Source organism: Rhizopus delemar, genomic scaffold, assembly GCF_000149305.1.
Source record: "Rhizopus delemar RA 99-880 supercont3.10 genomic scaffold, whole genome shotgun sequence".
Lineage (NCBI taxonomy): Eukaryota > Fungi > Mucoromycota > Mucoromycetes > Mucorales > Rhizopodaceae > Rhizopus > Rhizopus delemar.
In genome coordinates, this window is record NW_027137836.1 from 430507 (window position 1) to 453754 (window position 23248).

General features: G+C 34.2%; 8 protein-coding genes across 8 annotated transcripts; 5 read left to right on the forward strand and 3 right to left on the reverse strand.

The window, feature by feature from the left end:
* Window positions 1-1449: 1449 nt before the first annotated feature.
* RO3G_12107 (uncharacterized protein) lies at window positions 1450-2685 on the reverse strand (the record flags this gene model as incomplete). The annotated part of the gene is made up of 5 exons (XM_067666691.1): window positions 1450-1650; window positions 1711-1797; window positions 1858-2383; window positions 2443-2540; window positions 2593-2685. The coding sequence occupies 5 exons, from the start codon at window positions 2683-2685 to the stop codon at window positions 1450-1452; spliced, it is 1005 nt and encodes a 334-aa protein (XP_067522792.1).
* A 741-nt stretch (window positions 2686-3426) lies between these two features.
* On the forward strand, window positions 3427-3688 carry RO3G_12108 (uncharacterized protein; the record flags this gene model as incomplete). The annotated part of the gene is made up of 2 exons (XM_067666692.1): window positions 3427-3461; window positions 3547-3688. The coding sequence occupies 2 exons, from the start codon at window positions 3427-3429 to the stop codon at window positions 3686-3688; spliced, it is 177 nt and encodes a 58-aa protein (XP_067522793.1).
* Window positions 3689-7805: 4117 nt separating this feature from the next.
* RO3G_12109 (uncharacterized protein) lies at window positions 7806-8683 on the forward strand (the record flags this gene model as incomplete). Its single annotated transcript, XM_067666693.1, has 3 exons — window positions 7806-7818; window positions 7916-8284; window positions 8337-8683. The coding sequence occupies 3 exons, from the start codon at window positions 7806-7808 to the stop codon at window positions 8681-8683; spliced, it is 729 nt and encodes a 242-aa protein (XP_067522794.1).
* Window positions 8684-9737: 1054 nt separating this feature from the next.
* On the forward strand, window positions 9738-10175 carry RO3G_12110 (uncharacterized protein; the record flags this gene model as incomplete). Its single annotated transcript, XM_067666694.1, has 3 exons — window positions 9738-9771; window positions 9866-9963; window positions 10077-10175. 3 exons carry the CDS (start codon window positions 9738-9740, stop codon window positions 10173-10175), a joined length of 231 nt encoding a protein of 76 aa, XP_067522795.1.
* Window positions 10176-11728: 1553 nt separating this feature from the next.
* RO3G_12111 (uncharacterized protein) lies at window positions 11729-12952 on the forward strand (the record flags this gene model as incomplete). The annotated part of the gene is made up of 7 exons (XM_067666695.1): window positions 11729-11860; window positions 11910-11941; window positions 11998-12088; window positions 12155-12301; window positions 12485-12530; window positions 12584-12703; window positions 12756-12952. 7 exons carry the CDS (start codon window positions 11729-11731, stop codon window positions 12950-12952), a joined length of 765 nt encoding a protein of 254 aa, XP_067522796.1.
* Window positions 12953-14508: 1556 nt separating this feature from the next.
* RO3G_12112 (uncharacterized protein) lies at window positions 14509-16161 on the forward strand (the record flags this gene model as incomplete). Its single annotated transcript, XM_067666696.1, has 4 exons — window positions 14509-14666; window positions 14740-15554; window positions 15689-16003; window positions 16061-16161. 4 exons carry the CDS (start codon window positions 14509-14511, stop codon window positions 16159-16161), a joined length of 1389 nt encoding a protein of 462 aa, XP_067522797.1.
* A 354-nt stretch (window positions 16162-16515) lies between these two features.
* RO3G_12113 (uncharacterized protein) lies at window positions 16516-20037 on the reverse strand (the record flags this gene model as incomplete). The annotated part of the gene is made up of 8 exons (XM_067666697.1): window positions 16516-16535; window positions 16577-18098; window positions 18154-18336; window positions 18391-18908; window positions 18963-19322; window positions 19510-19549; window positions 19643-19741; window positions 19870-20037. The coding sequence occupies 8 exons, from the start codon at window positions 20035-20037 to the stop codon at window positions 16516-16518; spliced, it is 2910 nt and encodes a 969-aa protein (XP_067522798.1).
* A 378-nt stretch (window positions 20038-20415) lies between these two features.
* On the reverse strand, window positions 20416-21858 carry RO3G_12114 (uncharacterized protein; the record flags this gene model as incomplete). The annotated part of the gene is made up of 5 exons (XM_067666698.1): window positions 20416-20504; window positions 20668-21091; window positions 21147-21398; window positions 21449-21665; window positions 21716-21858. 5 exons carry the CDS (start codon window positions 21856-21858, stop codon window positions 20416-20418), a joined length of 1125 nt encoding a protein of 374 aa, XP_067522799.1.
* Window positions 21859-23248: the final 1390 nt, after the last annotated feature.

Sequence of the window (23248 nt, forward strand, 5' to 3'; positions counted from 1 at the left end):
GCTTGATATCTTCCATTGTTATCGTTCTTCTAATATTCAGGTACTTTAGCAAGTGTTATCTCTAATTATGATTATGAAAACTTTTCATTTGTTCTTTTGTATGTCTGTCATAGATTATCTTTTATTCTGGGAATTCCTCACTGATTTGAATAACGTTATTTTACGCGTTATTTCAATTATGTGAAAGATTAGAAATATTCCTGACATTGGATTGGATTTGGTTATTTTAGTTAATACGTCTTCTTATCAAAGAACTCTCATGAATACAATACATATTCTAAAAGAACATGTTTAATTGGAATTGACTGTATGATCTTATTTAAATAAACTTGTATTTTATTTTAATTATGATCTTGTATTAAGACTTATATTTATTAATGTCAACTACAATCAGTTACTGTTCTACAACAATTTTACTTAAAAAAGGCCTTACAGTATCCCTTATCCTACAGTTTAAGATACTCTCACTGTATCTTTTGATCTTGTTAATATGCTACAAGGGAGTGAAATGTGAAAAATAGGTCTTTGTACGAAGCATTCGGAGATCGTCCTTCTTTTTGAATTGTCAAAAACAAAGCAAATTGACTATGGAATGGACATTTTATTCAGAAAAAAAGATTGTTACTACTACCACTCTAATTCAAATTTTGTATTAATTTGTAGTGTATAGAAGAAGACAAGAGATTGTACGAATAATGTTTCATCATAATCGAATACGGTTTTATAAAGTGTGCTTTATGATATATGATTGATGTTTACATGCTGATTATAAAGAAAATGGATAGAGAATGCACGTAATTTCAATTGAGGGTACTTTTAAGGTTGAAATATTTAGATGGATACCCACCAACAAAATCATAGGAATCAGCTTAAAAACCAAGAGATACTTTATGCACGTCTATTCAACAAAAGAATAGCGCGAATAATCAAGTATTCATATAATAATTTAGAATCCAAAATACATAATATCTTGAAAAGTGTAAAACAAGCAAGGTTTAACCGGGTAATGTCGAGCAAAGGCAAACAATAATATTCTACATCATAATATATCTCTATTGATCAACAGAATACATTGGGTTGTGATCATACATAGGCTTGAATGAATACACGATGACGAAATTTAATTTGATTATTACTTAATATAACGACTTTTATCAGATGTCATTGCTTGATAAATCATCCACAAATGCATGCAAAAAGTGAGAGACAAGTGAAAAATACATGATTAAAATATGAATACATTTTTTTTTTAAAAAAATAAATAGTAATAACAATAAAGAAAAAAGATATGAAAACATAGTTATTTTAGTCATAAAACTAAAAAATGGGGCAACTGTTGTATACACACGCGTATCAACTTGTTTAAGTATCAACATAAAAAAACAGAATCTTTTTTGTTCCTAACATTGAGCCTTTTTTTTTTTTTCTTTTCCTTTTTTCCCTTTTATTTTAACCATCTTGCATTACAGTGTCTTCATCAACTGATTTTTCCTTTATTACTGCCGATGATGTTGATGGTGATTGACTACCTGCAGTATCAAGAAAGGTATTTTTCCAACTTTTCATTAATTGCTGGCAACGTTCTTTGATGGTGTCATCTTCAAATGGATAAACACAAGCTGCCTTGACAACTTTGCCAATCTTGGTATCCTAGTTACATATACACGCACATCAGTATCTCATCACTTACTCATTTATGTATTTCTTTACTCTTAAAAGGTTATATGTCATTGGTGCTTCTTCAATTTCCTTTATTACTTGTAAGATCTTTGAGTAGTCCTCTTTTGGAATCTCACCCTAGAAAAAAAAAAAACTCTTAACCCATTGCTCCTCTTTTCACACAAACCCATTGCTTACCTCCTTCTTGTTATATACCAAACGCTGTAGCTTATGTCTAATATGATAAACCTTTTTATATTCTGGCGTCTTTTTTATTTCTTCCTTTGGATCGCTTGTTTGAGTGATAGGTGATTCCTCTTTCTCGGCCGACATTGATTTACGCCTTCTCTTATTATCCTGAGCCATAGCCTCTTCCCCATTTTCCTCTTCTTCTCCAATAGCCAATTTACGACTTCTCCTCTTTGTTGTTGCTGTTGTTCTCTTTTGTTCCTCACTTTTTTTATTGTCTCTGCCGTTATTTACCCTTTTCTTTGGTTCTGCTCTCCTTTTTGTCTTTGGTACCTCTTCTTCTTCTTCCTCCTCCTCCTCCTCCTCTTCCTCTTCTTCGTCTTCATCAGCTTCTTCTGCTTCCTTTAATAGTGAAGGGTTCAATGCTTGACGAACAGCTAATTCCAAATCCTTTGTTTTGAATTTTTTTGCTTTAAGGTCACTTTCAACAATGTCGTGATTAAAAGGTCTAATGGCATCAGGTCCAAAGAATCCACTTTTTGACAGAATTTCAGCATTTCCTTCTTTACACCCCCTGCCCTTTTGTGTACTTACTAGTCTCTTGAGCCATAAAAGAATACGGTATATAAAGCACCTTTTGCTTTTGTCTTTTGTTTTAATACCTTTGCAGGTACATTTTTATCGGATTCAATCTAGATATGAATATAAATAAAAATACTTTTTCATGTATACGTGTCTATATACTCTTGCAGGCCACCAAGGATATCCTTTTAATTTCGCAAAGACAATTGTTCCAGGTGAATATTCAGGTTGTGATTTCCCTCCTTGTTGACGCATCTCTCTCTTTATGTATAACTCTTTGCGCGTTAATTATGAATTCTTTTTCTCTTTCTTTATTTTATAAAAAAGGGAAAGAAAGAAAAAGAAGAAAAAAAATTCCCATATTGAAAAAATTTATTTTTTTGACTCCACTTTTTTATGAACTCAACTGCAATTCTGTTTATTATTCAATTGAAGTCAGATTATGACGGTAGAAAACTTTTTTTTTGTCTATACTTTTGATCCCTTATTTGTAATAGATAATGAAGTATAAAGGGGGTTCTTTTCTTAGCTTTTAGGTCACACATGCACAAAATAAAAGCACACAATAAATTCATTTTGAGCAAGGATATTTCATACTCCGATATTCGATCATAATAAACCATCATCTGCACATTATATTCACTTTAAAGATCTTTATTTCCCCTCTTTTTTTTTTTTTTTTTTTTTTTTTGAAAAAAAAAATTATAAAGACATTTTGATTCCAAATGTCAGATCAATTTTGAAAAATTGTGCGGATGTTTGATTAGATATTTTACAAGGCTTTGGTAGGGCGGGTAATTAATACTAACCAATCAATAAAATGATGTTTGAATTTCAAATAAAAATAGATTTTTTCTACCACATTTCAGTAAAAGACATGGTTCTTTTTGATAAAATATCTAGCCAGTCGGTCAACGCAGTCACACGATGGCCACAGGTACCAGAACTTCCTAATAAACTGGATAATATGTGCTGGTCCCAAGTCGTGGTCAAGCAATGAACAATGCTCATGCTTTATTCACGATAATAATGTTATTCTAAAGTGTGATGAGCTGGACGTTCTCCCAGAAAGTGTCCTTTTGGACATGACCCGGTAAATTTAAACCATCCGTACAGCTCATGTTCTTCATTGCAGAACAATATTCGACACAAATTACAGTTGCAATCGCCAAAGAAAGCAGCTAAAAGATCCCTGAAATCAACTTTGATCTACTCGATACTGTCATTGATCACATTCTCAAGCCGGTATTACCTATGAAAATGATAGACTTGGGCTTTTGTCTTGTAGAGCCTTGGATCCAACTGTCTCCTTCATTCGACTTTGAGTACCCTCACCTTTCCTTTCTTAAAGAAGTCATTCTTAAGAAACAGTTAAAAATGAGTTGGAACCCTAAGACTCTGTTCTTGATATGAGAGTTCTTTGAGAATCACACGTCGGCACCTATCTAGGTACGGGTGATGCTATTCTAAAATCCCTAAAGATGATGATAGGTTCTTTTCCCTTTCTCGTCCTCCTTCGTAACATCAACTGGAAGATGAAAGTTTCTACGCAGTGTAAAATAGCATGCCCACTCAGTGTTGTTATCCTCATGCTGAAGGATATGCAGCTTCTGTTGTTATTTTTTTTTTTAAAAAAAGTTCATCCCGTACTAGTGGACGTATTGCTGCTGAATACATAAAAAATAAGAATAAACTTTTTAAAAGAGGCTAGGAAGTCTCCTACTGCCGTACAAAAGGGAGTGGATCAAGACGAAGCACAGCAAGACCTGCTTTCCGCCACCGCCATGTCTATGGCTTCTTCATCTCCAGTTTCGATTGTTATGAAGCATAAACGCTCCTTCCGAAATGAATCGGGCAGTGACCCAAGAAGTCACTTATCGAATTTGGTAACAACTGAAGAAAGATTTGGTGTTAATGTCTTGATTTTAAGATGAGGGGTAGAGAGAGAGAACACATTTAATCAACCTACGTCTTTATACATGAATGAAAGTATTCAGGAATCAAAGTAGATTCAATTTGAATCATATAATTGAGATTGATGAACAATATTAACTTTTAGATCGTTGATGTCAGGAAAGAGTCTTAATGAATATGTAATAAGCAATATTATGTACTTGCTATTATTTATATAAGGTTTGAGTAACTTCATATGAACAACAAGAATCTAATGTGTAAATAAGACAGCAAATTCAATCGTTTTTATCACCGGCTTCGTTCATCAATGCAAGCACTCCTTAGACGAGTATCCTATTAAAAGAATCTTTTTATACCATGATGTATAGCGGAGACAATGGTAAAATCCCAAGTTTTAGTCACAATGATGAAGTCTATTCTACAATTGATTACAACTTTATCGGTAACCAGATGTGTCCAATGATCCAATCTACCGTCGTACATCAGTTACACTCTTCATGGACTAACCATCAATTGTTCTCTTTCTCTGTAGATTAATCCCTGGCCAAATACACACTAAGTTTAGACTCTGGTGTGCTAATCCTATCCTGGCTCGACAAAAAGAATGTTGCGCTCAATCAAAGCAGTGACTTGTGCAGATCACATTTTACTTTGCCTAATCCATGATCCAAACAAGAATAGTTTCTATTTGTTGAAACTATGCCCTAGCCTGATAAAAGTAGAAATTGAAAAACTACATACGATCAAAGAAAAGTTCAAGGATTCTTTCAATCTTATACATCATCCTACTATCATGCACAAAAGCAAAAGAAAAAATAACAAAGATAATCATCGTTTATATTAATTAAAGCTACATATTTACTATTTTTCATCAGGAATCAATGCTGTGTGGAAAAAAAAAAAAAAAAGCAATTGCTTAGATTAGATATAAATTAGCATAAGATAGATAGTATAGATGTAGGTCTGTTATCTACAGCTAGAGTGCATGAATCAAGAGAAGACAAAAGCAATTGCATATCCAAAAACGAGATTTAAATCGTATCAAAGATAATTCCGTGTCTAAACTAACAAGAGCTTCTGTGTTTGAAGAGATGTTTATATCCTATGCAGAAAAACCAAGTAAGGAAAGAAATCATTCCACTTCTTACTCCAGTCTGCTTTGGTTGTCAGTCGATTCCTTTTCTTTTAGGGAAATGAGACAGTGGACATGACTAGAATCTACATTTAATCATAAATAATCGATAAAGTCGCAAATTTGAGTTTAAATGAATATTTTTGTTCATTAAAAAGACAACTACTTAATGTGAAGTGTATAACGATATAAATGATATAAAACAAGAAAATTTAAACAAGTCTGTACCATGCTTTAATTTACTCTTAAATTTTAAATCTATATTATAAATGCAGTTCTATTTCATTTAGACTTAAATTACTTTTTTAGCAAAGTAATATGTTTATAAATAAAAGTAGTGAAACAAGTAAATTGATTAACGAACAAGTGTTTTTTTTTTTTTTTTTTTTTTTTTTTTTTTTTTTTTTTTTTTTTTTTTTTGGCTTCTTTACTTTGATTAAGCCAATTTGGGAAAAAAGCAATATTTTGGTTACTTGCGCTAACAAGTGGCTCATAAGCTTTGTATGATGAGTAGATCATAATGTTTTTGTAGACTGCTGAGAGGGAGTTGTAGTCGCGCCATCTGATCTTCAAGAAGGTTTTCCATATTGCGAGCAACCAAACAGCACTCAAAAGATCTCTGGTGTCTCTTGAATTCGCGTTGCAGAAGATGCACACCGAATGTACGCTGGATTCACATTGCGATTTTCATGCCATTTTTTTAAAACAGCTCTTTGATGCATACCTTGTAAGCAACGCATGTTAAGAGATGACTTTGTAAAGCCTATCCAATGAAAAAGGCGCATGGAGATAACGTATATGCCCATGGGTTGATGTTTTTAAGCTTGCATTACTTTATGCTAAGCATTAAGACAATAAATTCTTGTGCAACAACCATAGCTCCCGACTTGATTTTTATGAATAATAAACATGTTGTGACTCATAAAAGGTTGCCAGTTACAAATCTATCTTTACTTGTACTAATCTGCATTCGTTCAGCTTTTCAATGAATTGATACCGTATTATGTTTCTATATAAAATGTGCTACACAAGATGGAATAAAAAGAGAAATAATCAAAGTGTTTAATATTAAAAGGCATTTAATATCATATCCCTGAACCACTTGATTTTTATATTTAAAAAAAAAAAGCGTTCTTCATGTTGGTAGCTCAAAGAATAGTTCAAGACAATGTCCTTTACATGTTCTTTTTTTTCAGACAAACTATGATGGATATCTACTCAGATCATAAAAAAGATTCACAAAACATTTCACCTATCAAATCATGAGAGAAATACGAAAATTGACACCATTTTATATAAAATATATTATGTCGACTGGATGGAAACAAAAAACTTGAAAGATTCATTAAAAGTTATCCGAATATTTAATTTATTGAATTGATGTCCTTATTATAACTTGAGACAAGCACTCTTGTGTATATTATTTGACACTTTAATATGTTTGCCTAAAGTATTAAACTAAGTTTTACGAATAAGAAAAATCAAGTTTTTGATCTGGATGCAGTCATATCAACCGATATTCTACTGCATTCCTCAAGATTGAAAGCGTCTTTTCTATGATTTTTCATTGGAATCTAAATTACAAACCGTATCGAATTTGCTAATTGAAATTATACAAAGAAAAGGAACACGTAAAGACATTTGGTTTACAAGAGAAAAAATAAATGAATGTAAAGAAAAGTTAATGATAGAATATGTTTTTTTTTTTTTTTTTTTTTTTTTTTTTTTTTTTTTTTTTTTTTTTTTTAAAAAAAAGGGGGGGGGAAAAAAAAAAAAAAAAGGGGGGGAAAAAAAAAATAAACAATAATAATAAATTGATTCTCGAAAAGATCGCCAAATAAAAAAAAAAAAAAAGGAGATATCTCGATGAAATTAAAGTTATATTTGTAATACATTAAATTACCTAAATTGTGTTCCTTTACCCGTCCACTGGTTGTCTATGAAGCCAATTGAGCGTCATTTTTTTCTAATAAAAGGAAAAGGTTTGAAATAAATAACAAATTGTGTTTGAAGTTTCCCTTCTTTTGTAAAACAAGGTTCTATTTTATTCGATAATAAAACAATAAACAATTGTACATTTCGCTCGATCGAATTGTGTAATATCACAAATAAAAAATAAATTTCTAAATCGTTATACATGACATCATAAACACATCTACCGCATTGACCTCTGAGGGTTTAATCCTTCTTCTCACGTGGATTCAAATTCCGCTATTTTCTACATGAAAGAAACGGGTATAAAAAGTCTTTTCTTTTTGTTCCTTCCTCATTTTAACTTTTTTTTTATTTTCCCAATAAAAAAACTACTTTTTTTTAGAATAAAAAGAAAATGATGACGGAAGGTAAGAAAAAAGTCAATGCTAGTTTATGATTGATTGATCAACAGTTTGATAGACAATAATGTTGGACCACTGGCTACGCCCACACGATTTTTAATAGAAAATGATGCATGGAATTTCACGCCTGGTTTCGGTCAAGAAATCACTGTGGATCCGTTCGATTGTAATTATCAGCCTCAAACGCGATCACCTATGATAACAAGGGAAGACACATGGTTGCCAGAGCCTGCCTTATCACCTTCAACACCCCCACTGACTCAAAGCCCTACGAATTCATTCATGTCATTAAGTAACAGTATGGATGACATAATCGGACAAGAGGAGGCTACACAACGTACAGCATCAAAAAAAGAGAGAGATGAAGAATACAAACCGAGATCGACTGGAGGTAGAAAGAGACGGATCGTGTTTGAAGGTGAGGATGCCGAAGAGCGTCGCAAGAAGTTTTTAGAGAGAAATCGAGTGGCTGGTAAATTTGATAACAGAGGAATGATTCAACCGTGAGCTCATGGACTTTTTAGCTTATAAATGTCGCCAAAAGAAAAAGAGTTGGATACAAGAACTTGAGCAGAGAGCAGAGATCTGCAGTGCACGTAATAAAGAACTTCGACAGATTGTCAGTCAATTGAAAGAAGAGAGCATGTATTTGCGCAACTTGCTTCTTTCTCATGGAAATTGTGATTGTGAATCAGTACAGTCTTATCTTCGTAGAACGTCAATGCAAATCACATCGAATGTTTATTCAAGAAGAGAATCGTCTCTTGCTGTCCAACCTAACTATTCAACCTCTTTTAAAGATAATACGAACCATTCATTAAATACGATCCAAGCTCAAGATTATTTCACACAGACTCACAGCATGATTTAGTTCACACCACATTCATTTCCTTTGACAAGCTTCTATGATCTTTATGACTTTTATGAACCACCTATTATGTATGCCCTTTATTGAATCAACCTCATCCTTCATTTTTTCTCTTATGAACCATTTCTTCTTCATCTTTAAGCTCTTTACATATCCTCATGCCCATCTTTAGTTGTACATAAACCATTCTTGAAAAAAAGTCATGTCCTCTTCTGTTCTTTTCTTTTCCATTTTAAAACAAGTGTATTCTAGAAAAGTGGTTGCATCGTGTTGTGTAACCGGATGCACAAAAAGTTTAAATCCTATCGCTGTCATCATCTCGTCATGTATCGAGTGTGATTGAACCCCTTAAGGATGACATAATGTCAAGTAGTACAAAAACGAGGCATCTTGGAGACCATTCGATTCGCGCACACTCCAGCCATGGTCAGAATGACGTAATAAAACTAAAAGGCGCTGGGAACCGTGGCGATCTCATCACGGCTGATGTCCTCTTTGGAAGGGGCGTCAGGAAAGAATGGTGTAACAAAGGAGCATGTACAGTCTGGAGATGAATCGCTTCCGGATGGCTGTCGGATCGTACTGCTCGTTTGATGTTCCTATCCTGTGGCTTGCCCTATCCTGATTGCCCCACGGCCAGACACAATGGGTGTTATTTCCGTTTGTAAATGACAAAAAGGGGAGAGAGCAATTTGACATGTGCCCTTAGTGTCGAACAGGTTAAATAAGCACAGTGTGCCTTGAAGTTTTTTTTCTTTTCTGCTAATGCCGATCGAATTAAAGTACGATTTTCTTTTGTTATGTGTCTAGTAGTAGAATGTTTGTTCAAGTAGATCACTAGCATACATGGGTTGTCACATTTACAAAACTAGACAAACTAAAAAGTTTCTTGGAAGCATTGCTCATTATTGCTTCTCTTGTCTTTATCCTTTCTTTTGCCATCTTCTTTTATGCTGAGGTTCATTCATGCTTTGTACTGTAACAATGGTTGGTCAAGATGAAAGGTTTCTATAGCAACCTTCAATTACTTCCATCAATGCATGATCGCAAATAGCTTATGTCAATGAGCCATACTGCTTTTCAGCACACTTGTAAGCAATAGTGCTCTGGATGAATCATTTCACCAAAAAAAAAAGGGACGACATCAATACCATCGTATAAAATAACTATATCTTTTACAACAAGGTTATTCATCTCAACTGTCTCTACTCTTTGCTTCGTTTGCTCATGTTGAATGGAATCATTTGATGGTCATGAAGGGTATTTTGGCTTACACTTTGAAAGTAATTAGTTTTAGTATCATGAAGCATTGTTACGGTCAGTACCTTTGGCACTGTACAATCAATTTGAGTAAAGAATGCTGTGTATTGTTGCTATCTGTCGCCCTTTTATAAAGTACAGGCTACTTGGCAGTTTCACCTTCCCAGTTGACCCTTCTACGATGCCTGTATATCTCTTTTTTAGAGTACTTCAAAAGCAAAGCTGGTTTGAATGAAATTGAAAAAATAGCATTTGAAGTTGTCACAGTTGAAATATTAGTTAACTCTAATCAATTCAATAACCATAGCTTTATGGTTTATTGAAAATAGCCTCGTTTAACTTTATCGATGTCTATTATTTCATCTTTTTTGGATAAATTTAATGATTGCGTGTTTGATAATGAAGTGAGTGATTCGATCAAACTTCTCTGAATGGCATCACTTTTATTCTAATACATGAAGCTAATTGCATCAAAAAGATTCCAGTCTTTTTTAATGGTAAAGATTGTTTCATTCAGTGATAAATAGAGAAAGTACCTATTTGAAAGTGATGTTCTTTTCAATTTCATTCTATGTGTGTATTGCATTAAAGCGCCCCTGAAAACAGTTTAAAGTGATCTGGAGATTTGGATGTTCTATCGTCAGAATACACAGTAGAAACAAAGTATTATATGACTGTAATTGATGTCATTTCGCATATCCGCAGAGAAATGATCATTTTTACTATTGGACTTTTTTTTCCTTTGATGTTAGTAGGAATAACAAGTACTAATTAGGCCAAAAGGATACGGTATTAAATAAAATATATTTTATTCAAATAAAAAGCATTTTATTGGCATGGAAAAAAGAGTCGGTTGAGTACTCGGATTATTCCCTGTTTTAGTATGATACCTTTTATTGATGATAGTTTCAAAGAATAGAGCAAATCATTCGATAAGAAATGATGCATAATAGCTAAAATCTATATCATTGTTTAGACGCATATAACCAACTTTTAGATTGTGATATCCATTTATATATTAAAATAAGTCAATAAACAAAAAAGTATATTTGAACTTGTATCAAATTGATTCAGTAATCAAGCATATACGTGATGAACTGTTGTTCCACATTTGGCCCCTTTTTTTCTTTCTTTTTTTGGGAATGTCACTAAAAAATAGTCCAATGTTTCGATCTCAGGCTTGTTACTCTACAGGAAAAAGTGCATATGCTTACCAGACAAAAGTCTACAAGACATGTTAACATTAAAAACAAACATTTATGTATGCCAAAAAAAGAAAGTTGTAACTGTCAATTTGATCGGAAACTCGATGCCTTTATCTAGAACGAGAGGCCTTTTAAAAACATGATATACTTGCTAGAAAAAAGTATTCTATAGGATTGAATGATAAACACAACATGTAGTTTCATTATACATTAGAGTAGAGTCATTCTTTGATGTCAATTGATATTCAGAAAGTAAATGTTTCCTTGAATGAATGAGTTTACGTAAAAGCTTGATTTGGAAGGGGCATTCAAGTTTGTCAAATGTGCGGACACATTGTTTTGTAACTTCAATAGTACTTTTTTTTTTATCTTTAGAAGCTTAAAAAAGTGTTTTACAAAGGTGAATTTTAAAAGAGTGTATGTATCAAAAAGGAAAATAAGAATAAATAAAAAATCAAGTGGATTACAACGTTATACAATGCACCTCTCTGTTGAATCTTCTGTCACACAAACTAAAAAGAACACTTTCAGGCACAATTTTTTTAAAAAACTTTTTTTCTTTCTTCTTTTTATACTCTCTTTCATGCCTTTCTTCAAGTTTACAACCAAAAAAACCGAAAAAAAGAAACAAGAGCAAGCAAGAGAATTTCATCAAATTGAAACATCGTCTTATTGGCTACCAAAGGATGAAGATGAGCAATTAAGACAAACAGGGGTAAGCTTTTTGTACTCTAATGATAATCCAATACTTACTTGTACTCTAGCAACATTTTGTTATTAAAGAGGTATTTGGAGGGTACTCTTTCTTCTGTTCATAGTGTCCTCTTTTTTCATTTTCTCTCTTTTTTTTAGAAATGTACTATCTAGTATTACAGAAGCTCTTGATTTCGATCGAGGTATTTCAATATTAGACATTGGTTGTGGCTCAGGTACATGGATTATGGTAAAATAAAACGTTTAGGTTTTATATGCACTTTATAATAAAGTATATCTTTACCGCTCAAAATAGGATATGATTAGCGAATATCCAAATTGTCAATATGATGGTTGTGATATAGTAGATGTTATCAACAAGAGTATCATGTTGAAGCAGTTCACATTCAAATTTGGAAATATTCTTGAAACACTACCTTATAAAGACAACACGTTTGATTTCGTACAAATGAGACTCTTTATAGCCGCTTTAAAAATCGATCAATGGCCAGAGGCTATTGAGGAAGCACTGCGGGTGACGAAACCTGGGGGATTCATACAGCTGTTGGATTGGGATGCAATGGCAAGAAGTAGAACAGATCCATGACCAAAAGAAACTGATGATTCTTACTCTTGATTAAATTAGGTCCCAGAAGAAGGAGGAAATGAATTCCATGAGATGATGGTAGCAGGTAAAAAGCGTAAATCATATCAATGCATCTCTGACTTCTACATTTTGATAAAGTCCACAATGTTTTTCAAGCCAGAAACCAAAATTATCGAGCAGGAAAAGAATTGGAAAGATGGGTGATAGAAAATGGTAAGGCCAAGGTGATTCAAACCGAATTTCGAAGATGTGATACAAGTAAGGAAATGAAAAAGGATGAAAGAAAGGGATATACTTATTAGAATACAAGCTACTGGTACAAATGTAGCAAAGAAAGTAGCTTGGTGTATGTTGGAACTATTTAACAGTACAATGACCGTGGCTGGACCTGCCTTGGGACTATATACCAAGAAGGAACAAGATGAATATTTAGAAAAAGTAAAAAATTGCATGAAAACCACATGCGGCTTCTCTCGGAATTATGCCGTTGCTGCACAAAAGTTGTAATTTCTCCCCAACAATTCTTCCTTTTTCTTTTCTCGTAGCATTCAACTAGATGTCATGTTAATAAACAGTACACAATAGAATAAAAATAGATTAAGCTTTTTATAGAATGGCTGTTCATGTCATGGAGGTAATTCATTAAAAAAGAGTTTTAAATAACCAAACGTGTTTCTAAAGCAACCAGGACACTATAAAAAGTTTATTATTAACTCCTCTTTTATTATCATTGTTTGAACCTTACCTTACTAGGCCAACTAAATCTTTCAGTCGATTTTTTCAAGTTTTCTGCTTCTTTTAAAGTTCCTTTGATCTCAACTTCTTTACTGTTCTTTCAATCTCATGATTCGATAGTAGGATCGTGTAGGATTCATCCTTCTTTTACTCTAAACAAATTCATTTGAATGACTAGTCAAGCGATCATGAACGGATATGATGAAGCCACAATAAAGTAAGGATCTAGAAAACCTAACCTAAGCGCTCTACGATATTTTATCCCACAATCTGATGGCTTGCAGTATCAAGCAATAATACCATATAAAGCATTCGCCAAAGAACTTTCACTCATCTCAATTCTAAGCTATTCCAGGCTTTGATATACCAAAAATGATTTCAGAATGGTAAAGATCAGCAACATGGTGTAAGCTCTCTTCTTTTTTTTTTACAATTTACTTTTATAGAGACATAAGTTTGATTAATCTTGTATTGATATGATCTCAATGGTTCACAAACAAGAAAAGGAAACAGGAAAATGTTTATTTTTTAATTATAAAATGATATATAAGAAAAAGAGTAGAAGGAATGTATGATTGTGATAATCTATTTTCTATAGATTATAAAACTGTCTTGTTTGATCACAGCATCGCATGTGTGCATATATGCTATCCTACAAGTTGACATGTATGTAAATCATGGGTGGTATGAGAAATAAGTACAATTCACTTTTCGTACTAATGATAGGTGGAAATGACCACAAGAAAAGGAGAAAAAAAAAAAGGTAAGCAAAGGCTGTTGCTGGTGTGGTTTATGTCACTTTAATTTTTTCCATAGTTATTTCCGCTACGAAACGACTTGGATAGGCAACGTAGATTAGAAGCATAAAGTGACATGAAAATCGAATCGTGAGTTTTATAAAAGGGTTGCTCTGGAGAATCTTGAGTTATATTCTTTTCAAATACCAATAGAGTTTTACAACAACTTGTTCTATCTGAGCTTAATATCTTGTTTTGGTTTCGAAAAATATTTTCCATTTCAATAAAAATGTGACAAACACGAATTAAAAAAAAAAATGGAAAAAATATTTACGATTTATAAAAGCTATAAATTCTTTTTTTAGTCACATTGGAATTTCATTTTAGACAAATTCAAAGTGTATACTTGATCAAATGCCCCATCTTTACCATTATTGAGATAAAAATGTTGTATTACAAGCATAGAACAAATTAGAAAAAGGGATATTTGCGGAGTAACAATTGAAGTGGGGGGGGTGTTTTTTTGTTTGAAAAAAGCTTTTGCTTTTTATTTTTATTTTTTTTTTTTCACTTCTCAACAAAATGAGCAAAATGCCAAATGTTAAACAAGAAGACGATATATTGTCACCACACAAGCTATTCAAGAGCATTGTACCCACCACACTGTCTCCTAGTGCCGCAGCTAACATTCGGACAACAACACCGCCTACTCAAAAGAGTGTGCCTGCTTTTCTCAACAAACTTTACAGGTAAAAATAAGAGGAATTAATAATAATAGAAAAAAAAAAAAAAAGTCATTGCTTAATCATACATCTCTTAAAGCATGGTGAATGATCCAACCACCAATGATCTTATTTGTTGGGCAGAGGATGGTAAATCTTTTTTTGTAAATCAACAAGAGGATTTTGCACGCAAAGTTTTGCCTCGATTCTTTAAACACAATAAATTTTCATCCTTTGTTCGCCAGTTAAATATGTATGGTTTTCACAAAGTGCCTCACCTGCAGCAAGGTGTACTAGAAACCGATAGCGAATCCGAGCGTTGGGAATTCAGCAATCCAAACTTTCAACGAAGTAAACCTGAATTATTAGTGCTAGTGACGAGGAAAAAGGGTGTAAGTGCTGACGAAAAAGAGATTTCCAACGTTGATTTACAACATATTCTAGACGAAATAAAATCAATTAAGCGTCATCAGATGAATATCTCTACTCAACTTCAAACCATTCAACGCGATAACCAGATTCTTTGGCAAGAGACAGTACAGGCAAGAGAGAGACACCTTCGACATCAGGAAACGATTGATAAAATACTTCGATTTTTGGCATCCGTCTTTTCGAGCAATGGCAATAATGAAAAGAGAGGTGTCATACCAAGAAAGAGAAGATTCTTACTGGGCCCAGGTAACAATGATCTTGATCAAGAGACGAATCATTTGGGTGAGAATGCTATTGTGACAAGTGAAGATAGCGATGATGAAAGACCGATGAAGCAGCAAAGAACAGAGCCATCGTTTAATATTGATGATTATGTAAATCACCAACATGATTTGACGACTGATATCAATACTTCTGTATTAAACAATGCTCCCGCTAATGACTTGCAAGATGCTATTTCACTAAACAACAAATCAAAAATAGGTAAATAAAATCATGGAATACGCATGAATAAAATAAGCTCATCGTTCATTTATCAGACACACCCAATTTGGCGCCTATAATTGATTTGTCAAACATGCCACAGTTGCAAAATCTTCAACATTTGATATCCTTAGCCCAAGCAAATCCCGACTTACTCTCTCAGCTTACAAATGAATCCTCCTATGGAACACCGCCACCACTCTCCAATTCATTAATGCCATCTGTCACTTCATTAAATGTCACACCCCCTTCACTCAACCAAATCACGAACAATATTGCAAACGTATCAGATCAAGCAGACGCTCTTAATCAAGATATTGACGATTTAGGTTTAAGTCTTCAGGCGCTCGCACAACACCTTGGGTTTGATTCAGGAAAAGATCAAAATGGCTCTGATTCAAGCATCGCAAATGATTTGTTGGACATGGATGAATTTTTAAACACGTATGGTAAAGTCGCTTGATGTTTATGCTTGCTTTTATTTATTCACTTTTTTTTTTACTTAGGAGCTGAAGTAAGTACAGATAGCACCAATACAGACATTCCTTCTAAAGCATCTACCGGACAATCAAGTCCAATTGCTGATGCATCGATAAATAAAGAGTGATTTATTATTATGTACAGTAAAATAATTTATAAAGATTTGGATAACAAAGACAGGATCATACTTTCAAGCCTAACATAAAGCTGTTAAGAATTTCTGATTTGCATTTTTTTTTTCATGACTATTTACCTTTCAGCTCGAGCTCTTGATTCTTTAGCTTCATTCTGAACAAGCTTTGTCAACATGTCAACGTCCTTTTCTAACTGTGCGTTTCGGTTTTGATATGACTTGTTTTCATCTCTTTCATTTGCCAAAGAAGCTTCCAAAGTATTTAGTTGGGCATTCATTTTGTCATGTATCTCTCCTTTATATTGAAGCATATCATTTTGAAGTAAATCATACTTCATTTTTAATGCTTCATATTCTTTTCTTTGTGTCTATTTTAAAAAGAGGATATAAGTCCTAGTGTTTTCTTTACAACTCTTTCTTACGCTTATTGTTTCTTCTAGTGCAGATATGTCTTGCTCATATTTGATCTCAACCTCTTCTAGATCTTGACGCATCTGTTCATTTTCCTGCTGTTTGTAATCGAGTTCTTCTTTTAATGCCTGAGAAGCGCTTTGGTCGTCTTGTAATAGCTGTATTCTTTCTTGTAATTCTTGATTCTCTTTGCAAAGCTCATCACACTGTATCATCAAAGACTCATTTTCATCGCTTTCTTCTTGGATATCTTTATGCATCTTGGACAACATCACTGCCTGTTCTTCACTAAACTGTTTGACTGTGGTGAGTTCCTCTTGAGATTTTGTCAATGCCTGCTGGGTAGCCTCCAGCTGATCCGAGAGTTCTTTGTTTTTAGTAACCAAGAAGGTCTTTTCTTGTTCCATCTGTTCAAGGGCCCTTTGGTGCTCTTGCAGCTCAGCATCTTGTTTCTCCATCTGTCTTTGCTGACCTTGATTCTCAAGAGAAAGTTCCTGCAGTTGTTCCTGAGTGGCGGAAAGGACCAGTTCAAGATCTTCAATTTTTTTCTGAATAGCATTCTCTGCACCAAAGGTATACTGGAGCTCCTTTCGACGATGATAGACTTTCCACAGCCTTGATTGTTTCATGCTAATATAGATGCGAGCATTTCTTTGGATAGTACGAATCAATTGGTCTTGAGATTGACGTAAAATGACTTTACGACGAGCAATCAAACCTCGACAGGCGGCCTGGATCTTGGTCACAATCTCGGACAGTTTGACATCTCGTTGTTTTTCTAATTCACCAAGCACGCCGGCCTTAAAGAACACTTTTGTCTTACCCAGCTGATAGTCTTCGATGGGCTTCATATGTGAGACAGAGGCCAGTAAACGTTCACATGCCTTGCGATGATCTTGTTCATTTGCCACTAGGTCGGGGCTCAACAACTTGTACTGTTCTCTAAACTGCTCAAACGTCAGACGATTCGGGTACCCCACACGACAGATACGGATGCCTTCCAAAACACCATTGCAACGTAATTGATGAAGTATCAGCTGAGGCTGAATCTCCCCAGGCCGTTTGCGATCGTTGGGCAAGATGCATCGTACAAAGTGAGGATGCGTGTTTTGTAAGGTGTTCATCAAACCGGCCAATTGCATTTTATGCTTGTATCCAACCGTGTGGAAATTGCCTCCGCCCTTTCGCGTCCTAAACAAGGATCGCTTGACGTCAGCTGCACGTATCGGCATTGCTGCTTGAGTGGCATAGTCCTTGAAGAGATTGGCAGTGTGTTGGTGGGTGGATTCCGCAAAGAGCCTTGCAATATGCTCGTTCAGTGGGTCCTTGCCTCGATCAATCCAGCCGGACGTAGAGTACTTGACCTCACCTGCATAATGTTTGATGGAAAAACCTTCATTGTACATGTCTCGTTTGAAGCGTGAGTTGTGTAGGTTTTGTTCAATGATCTTGGCTAATAGGCGTTCATCAGTTCCTTGTGTAACGCATTCATCTTCAAGGCAAGACAAGACACCAATTGGCTATAAAAAGTAGTTCAGAAAATCATAATAAAACTTTTTTTTTTTTTTTTTTTACATTTTTAACACTTTCAATTAAATCGATAGTGGGCTGCAAATCGTTACGATAATCAAATGAGTCATCGCAATGAATGCCTTCTCGCTTATATTCCTTTTCTTCGAGCACAAACATGTTTTGATTAAAAAAATCTTGTAATTTTTCATTTGTATAATTGATACATAATTGCTCAAAGCTATTGATCTTTTTCATAAACAGTGTTAAAGAAAACATACAAGTTATTATTGAATGCTTTACCTTGAATATCTCAAATCCTGCAATATCCAATACGCCAATGAACCTTTCACCTTCAGCCATGCCTTCCAAAGACTGAGGACCATCAATCGCCGTATTCACACGAGTGACGAGATGACTAAAGTTTCTTTCGTACATCACTTTGGCGAGGGCATCTAGATGATCCTTGACTTGGCTTGGTGACTTACTCTGACTGACCCATTCATTGCCTGCCCTGATCTGAGGTTCCAGTAGGTGTTTCTTGAATAGCACAGGCGATACACCCAACAGTTCACAAGCCAGCTCATGATTTGCGATTTCGACTCTTCCAAAGTGGTTATTGACAGCAATATTACCCAAGTAAAGGATGGCGACCACAATACGGAAAAAGTCGAATCTTTCTTCTACAGAAATACCCATGATGTTCATGGACTGTACGAGTTTATTGTATTCTGCTGCATCATCCACACCTTGAATGGTATGATTTGAGCTTTTTATATAGTTGAAATCTGCGGGACATTTCTGATCGATACATAGTGCAGCTGTTGAACAGCAGTCATTAGCTTTTTTTTTTTTTTTTTTTTTTTTAATATTACCTTTCATATCTGGATTTGCATTCAAAAGTTGATAAAATATATGATAGCTTCTTTCTTCCAATGCCTGTGTATGAACTCGGGAGGTCTCCAACAGATACCAATCAATGAATGCACCTCGGATATTACCATTTCTATTAAAGGCGATACGAATAAACTTGCCAAACCTTGAAGAATTATTGTTTCTTATGGTTTGTGCATTACCAAAGGATTCCAGGATGGGATTGGCCTGTAAGATTTGAACTTCCAATTTGGATGCAACATCTGTACCAAAACCATGGCTTCCAGCAATCGAAGCCAAGTATTGAATGACAATTTTGGTATTCTCAGTCTTTCCTGCTCCTGACTCTCCACTAAATGTGTCTATTAGCATACAATGGGCACAGTTGGTTTATAAATACTTGCGTGATTAAAATAGATTGATTTTCTTTGTCATGAAGCATATCATAGAATGCATGGTCTGCTATAGCATAGATATGGGGTGGTGCTTCGCCTCGTCTCTTTTTTCGATAATGTCGAATAATTTCAGATGAATAAATAGGTAAATTACGATAGGGATTCACGGCCACCAAGAAAAGACCTGAATAGGTCTAGGTGGATGGTTAGTCATAATAGCCAATAGTGGTTTTATATATGCTTACATATATGTTGTTTTGCTTGTATCTCTGGGTTAGATTGTGTACAACAGCTGGCTCATGAAGATACAATAGCTCTGCCATATCTTCTACTTGATCTAACTTGGGTGGATTCATCATATAAATTTTATCTTTTGATACTTGTTCCTATATTAAATATTAATTGGCCATGCATGCGTTAAGATAAATCATTCACTGACATTAGACCCATCTTCGTATTCAACTAAAACGCTAGTGTCGTCATCATCATTATCATCATCATCAATCACTCTTACTTTCATAAAGCTCTCTGATGAATTCTTTTGTTCGACCCAGGCCCACTTTTGTAAATTAAATCCAGCATCATGATCAACAGATAGGTTATGTTTATGGTAGACTTCAATACCATGGCTATGCATAAGGGTACCTAGTTGCTTTGCTGTTTTCACTTCTGGTGGAGACATGTTGAAGAAGAAAAGAACCTTTTTGTTGTTTAATGTTTTTTTTATTATATGCGTGTGCAATAAAAACAAGTTACTATAAATAGTAATCCACATTTATTATTTAAAAGTCTTTTGGTATTGGAGGCAAATCATATGGAATAGGTGGAGGTAAATTAGTAGGAGGAGGAAGAGGGGGATCGGTTAAACGAGGTATACTCGGCACACGTTGTTGACGATTATTTGAATGAATAGTAAAGCTAGTGTTATTAGATCGATTAGGTTCATGAAATGTGTGAGAACTGACAGTGGATGAAGCAGATTGTTTTCGTTGATTGTTTTCCGTTCGTGCTATAGCCGCAGAAGCCATGAGATGGTACTCAGAATTATCTGGAGAAGGGGTCATCGAATAACTATCTTCTGAGGAGCTAGGTGCTCTAACTTCTTGATAACTTGAATCAACATGTTCTGATGTTTTATTTCTATCATACCTATTATCAGTCAATGGTGGCGGTCTACTCGGCGGAGGGTTACCACCATGTTGTAATATATAATTGTCTCGAGCCTTGACTGCATCCACAGGAAGACCGTCCACCATATGCCCGTGACTCAGTAACCCTGAGGGAGGCCGCCATTCGTTTGATTGATCTTTACCAGCATTAGCCCTGGCTGATCTGGCTAACTCTTCTAATTTCAAAATATCAGCGGCTGTCAAAGGTGTCGCCGGTTTTTGGTTTAGATAGTCCAATACACTGGTCTTGTAGGTCCCACCTGCCTTTCGATTCGAGTGTCCTGTCGTCTTGTTCATCTTTTGTGCCCAGTGTCTTTGTTCAGCCTGTTTTCGTCTTCTTTCATTGTCTTCAGGTCGACTGTAATCGTAGGTCAAGAATTTATCTTCCATCATCTGTTGTTCTGGGTTTTGTTCTGTTTGATCTATTCCTGAAATTCCGGGACCCATATTTTCAGAGTAAGTTGTGCCAACGCCGCGTTTTGTGTTCTTTTTCCTCACTTTGAGCGGATTGTCTTCTAAGAGTATTTCTTCTAATTCATGCGTTGGATCAAAGTTGGCCTTCTTGTTCTATTGTACGTTGTAAGAGAAAAAGGTAAAATTGGTTATGAATGAATATAATTACATCAGGTACAAATGGAGGATCAATCTCTTTGAGTCTTAGTTTTTCCCAGTCCAATCCAGTAAACCAAGGATGGGAGGTCAATCGACTGAAACCTTGTTTTCCAACTCCGATACGAGCATTCACGTCTCTTGTTAACAGAGATTTAATAAAATCAATGGCTTGGGCTGATACTTTATGTTGACTAGGAAACGCAAGTTTATCGTGAAGAATAGATTGTTGTAAGGCGTCGTTTGATTTGCCCCGAAATGGTCTCTACACATTGAACAATTAGTAATGAATGATCGTTATTATAAATAGTTTACCTTGCCAAAGAGTAATTCATAACAGACTACACCCATCGACCACCAATCGACTGATGTAAGGTAGCCTCTTTTTAACAATATTTCTGGTGCAATGTAAGCAAAACTTCCAGCGACTGAAGTTAATGGTTTTGAGCCTAAAGTTGTTGTTGCAATATTAAAGTCTGTTAGATGAGCATGTCCTCTTTCATCCAATAAAATATTATCAGGTTTTAAGTCTCTATAATCATTTTTAGTATACTCATAGATAAATTAGATATAAGTAAGTACCGGTGAATGATATTAAGTGAGTGTAAATAATTTAAACCAAGAGCAATTTCAGCAGCATAAAATCGTACATATTCTTCGGGCATAACACCCAACCGATCCAGGTGAAACCTTAAGTCACCACCCAACATTAAATCCAAAACCATGAATAAATTTTCATCATCTTGAAATGCATATCTCATATTTACAATTAAATTACATTCAATTTGTTCTAATATTTTTCTTTCTGATATAATATTTTCTACTGCTTTCATTTGTATACATTTGTTTTTGTTTATATATTTTAAGGCATATAATTGTTTGGTATTTTTATGTTGAACAACTCTAACTTTTCCAAATGCTCCTTTACCAACTGATCTTAATAATGTAAAGTGTGATAAGTTGACTGTTCTCATTCTATGTTAGTTGCTGATAATAATATAACTTCGTTGTTATGGTTACCTTCGCCATCAAAATCTAAAGTATCTGGATGACAACATATATTGCCCATTTGATATTGTCGTAATTTTTATAATAAAAAAAATAAAGAAAAAAAAATACTAAAGTAATAAATATTATTCCTCTAATTTATCATACAATAATAAAGAAAAAAAAAAAAAATTGGTTACAAGAGAAAAGTTTTGTACCAACCTAGATTTATTAACTGAGAAACTGAGTTTTTATTTTACTGCTGATTGGGCAAAATTATTTTCCCGTTGCTATTCAGAAATTACTATAAAAGTAATTAAAAAAAAGATCACATAACTGTCATTATCCACAAACAAAAAGTATTTTCTTATCGCTATTAAATTAAGCTCGAATAATAGCTTAAAACGATGTTATAGGTTTTTATGATTAACCTCCGATGTTTTCAAAATGGAAAAAAAAAATGTAAAACAAAAGGATCCGTTTTTTTTTTTCTTTGACAGTAGATAGTTTTATACTCAGACGAAAAAACAAAAAACAAGGGACCTAATCGTATATTGCAAGTTTTGCTTTTTAACCATAATAAAGTATAGCTGGAAGATGAATGAGTTCAAGCTATTAGATTATTTTACTGCAATATTCTTTAAATGGGATAAAGGAGAGAAAGAGAAGAAGAAATGTACATGTATTAAGGATACACAAATCAAAATTCCTCTAAAAGCGGAGGTGATACATACTAGCTTTTATCGTTCAAATCAAGCGCTTTGCGGCTTTTTACTTGCGTAATAAGGAACGCAAGATTCAGTTATCATTTGCGATTTTGTAAGCATATTCTAGGACTCTATTTTATTGGGTAGATACAAAATAGACAAATTATTAAAAAAATAGGAATAATATAATTTAATGACAGGACAAATACGCTTTATAGATGACATAGGATTGCAGGTAAAGCCGATAAGGATTACAAGTTCAGCAATCCGATAAAATGGTGATTATTAATAGTCAAATAAGGATAATTACATTGAAGCTGATCATCACAATATTATATTATTTCATTATTCTAGCATATATAAATGAGATCGTACTTGTGATAACCCGAAAAACATTTACATTCTATTTTTTATTTATTTT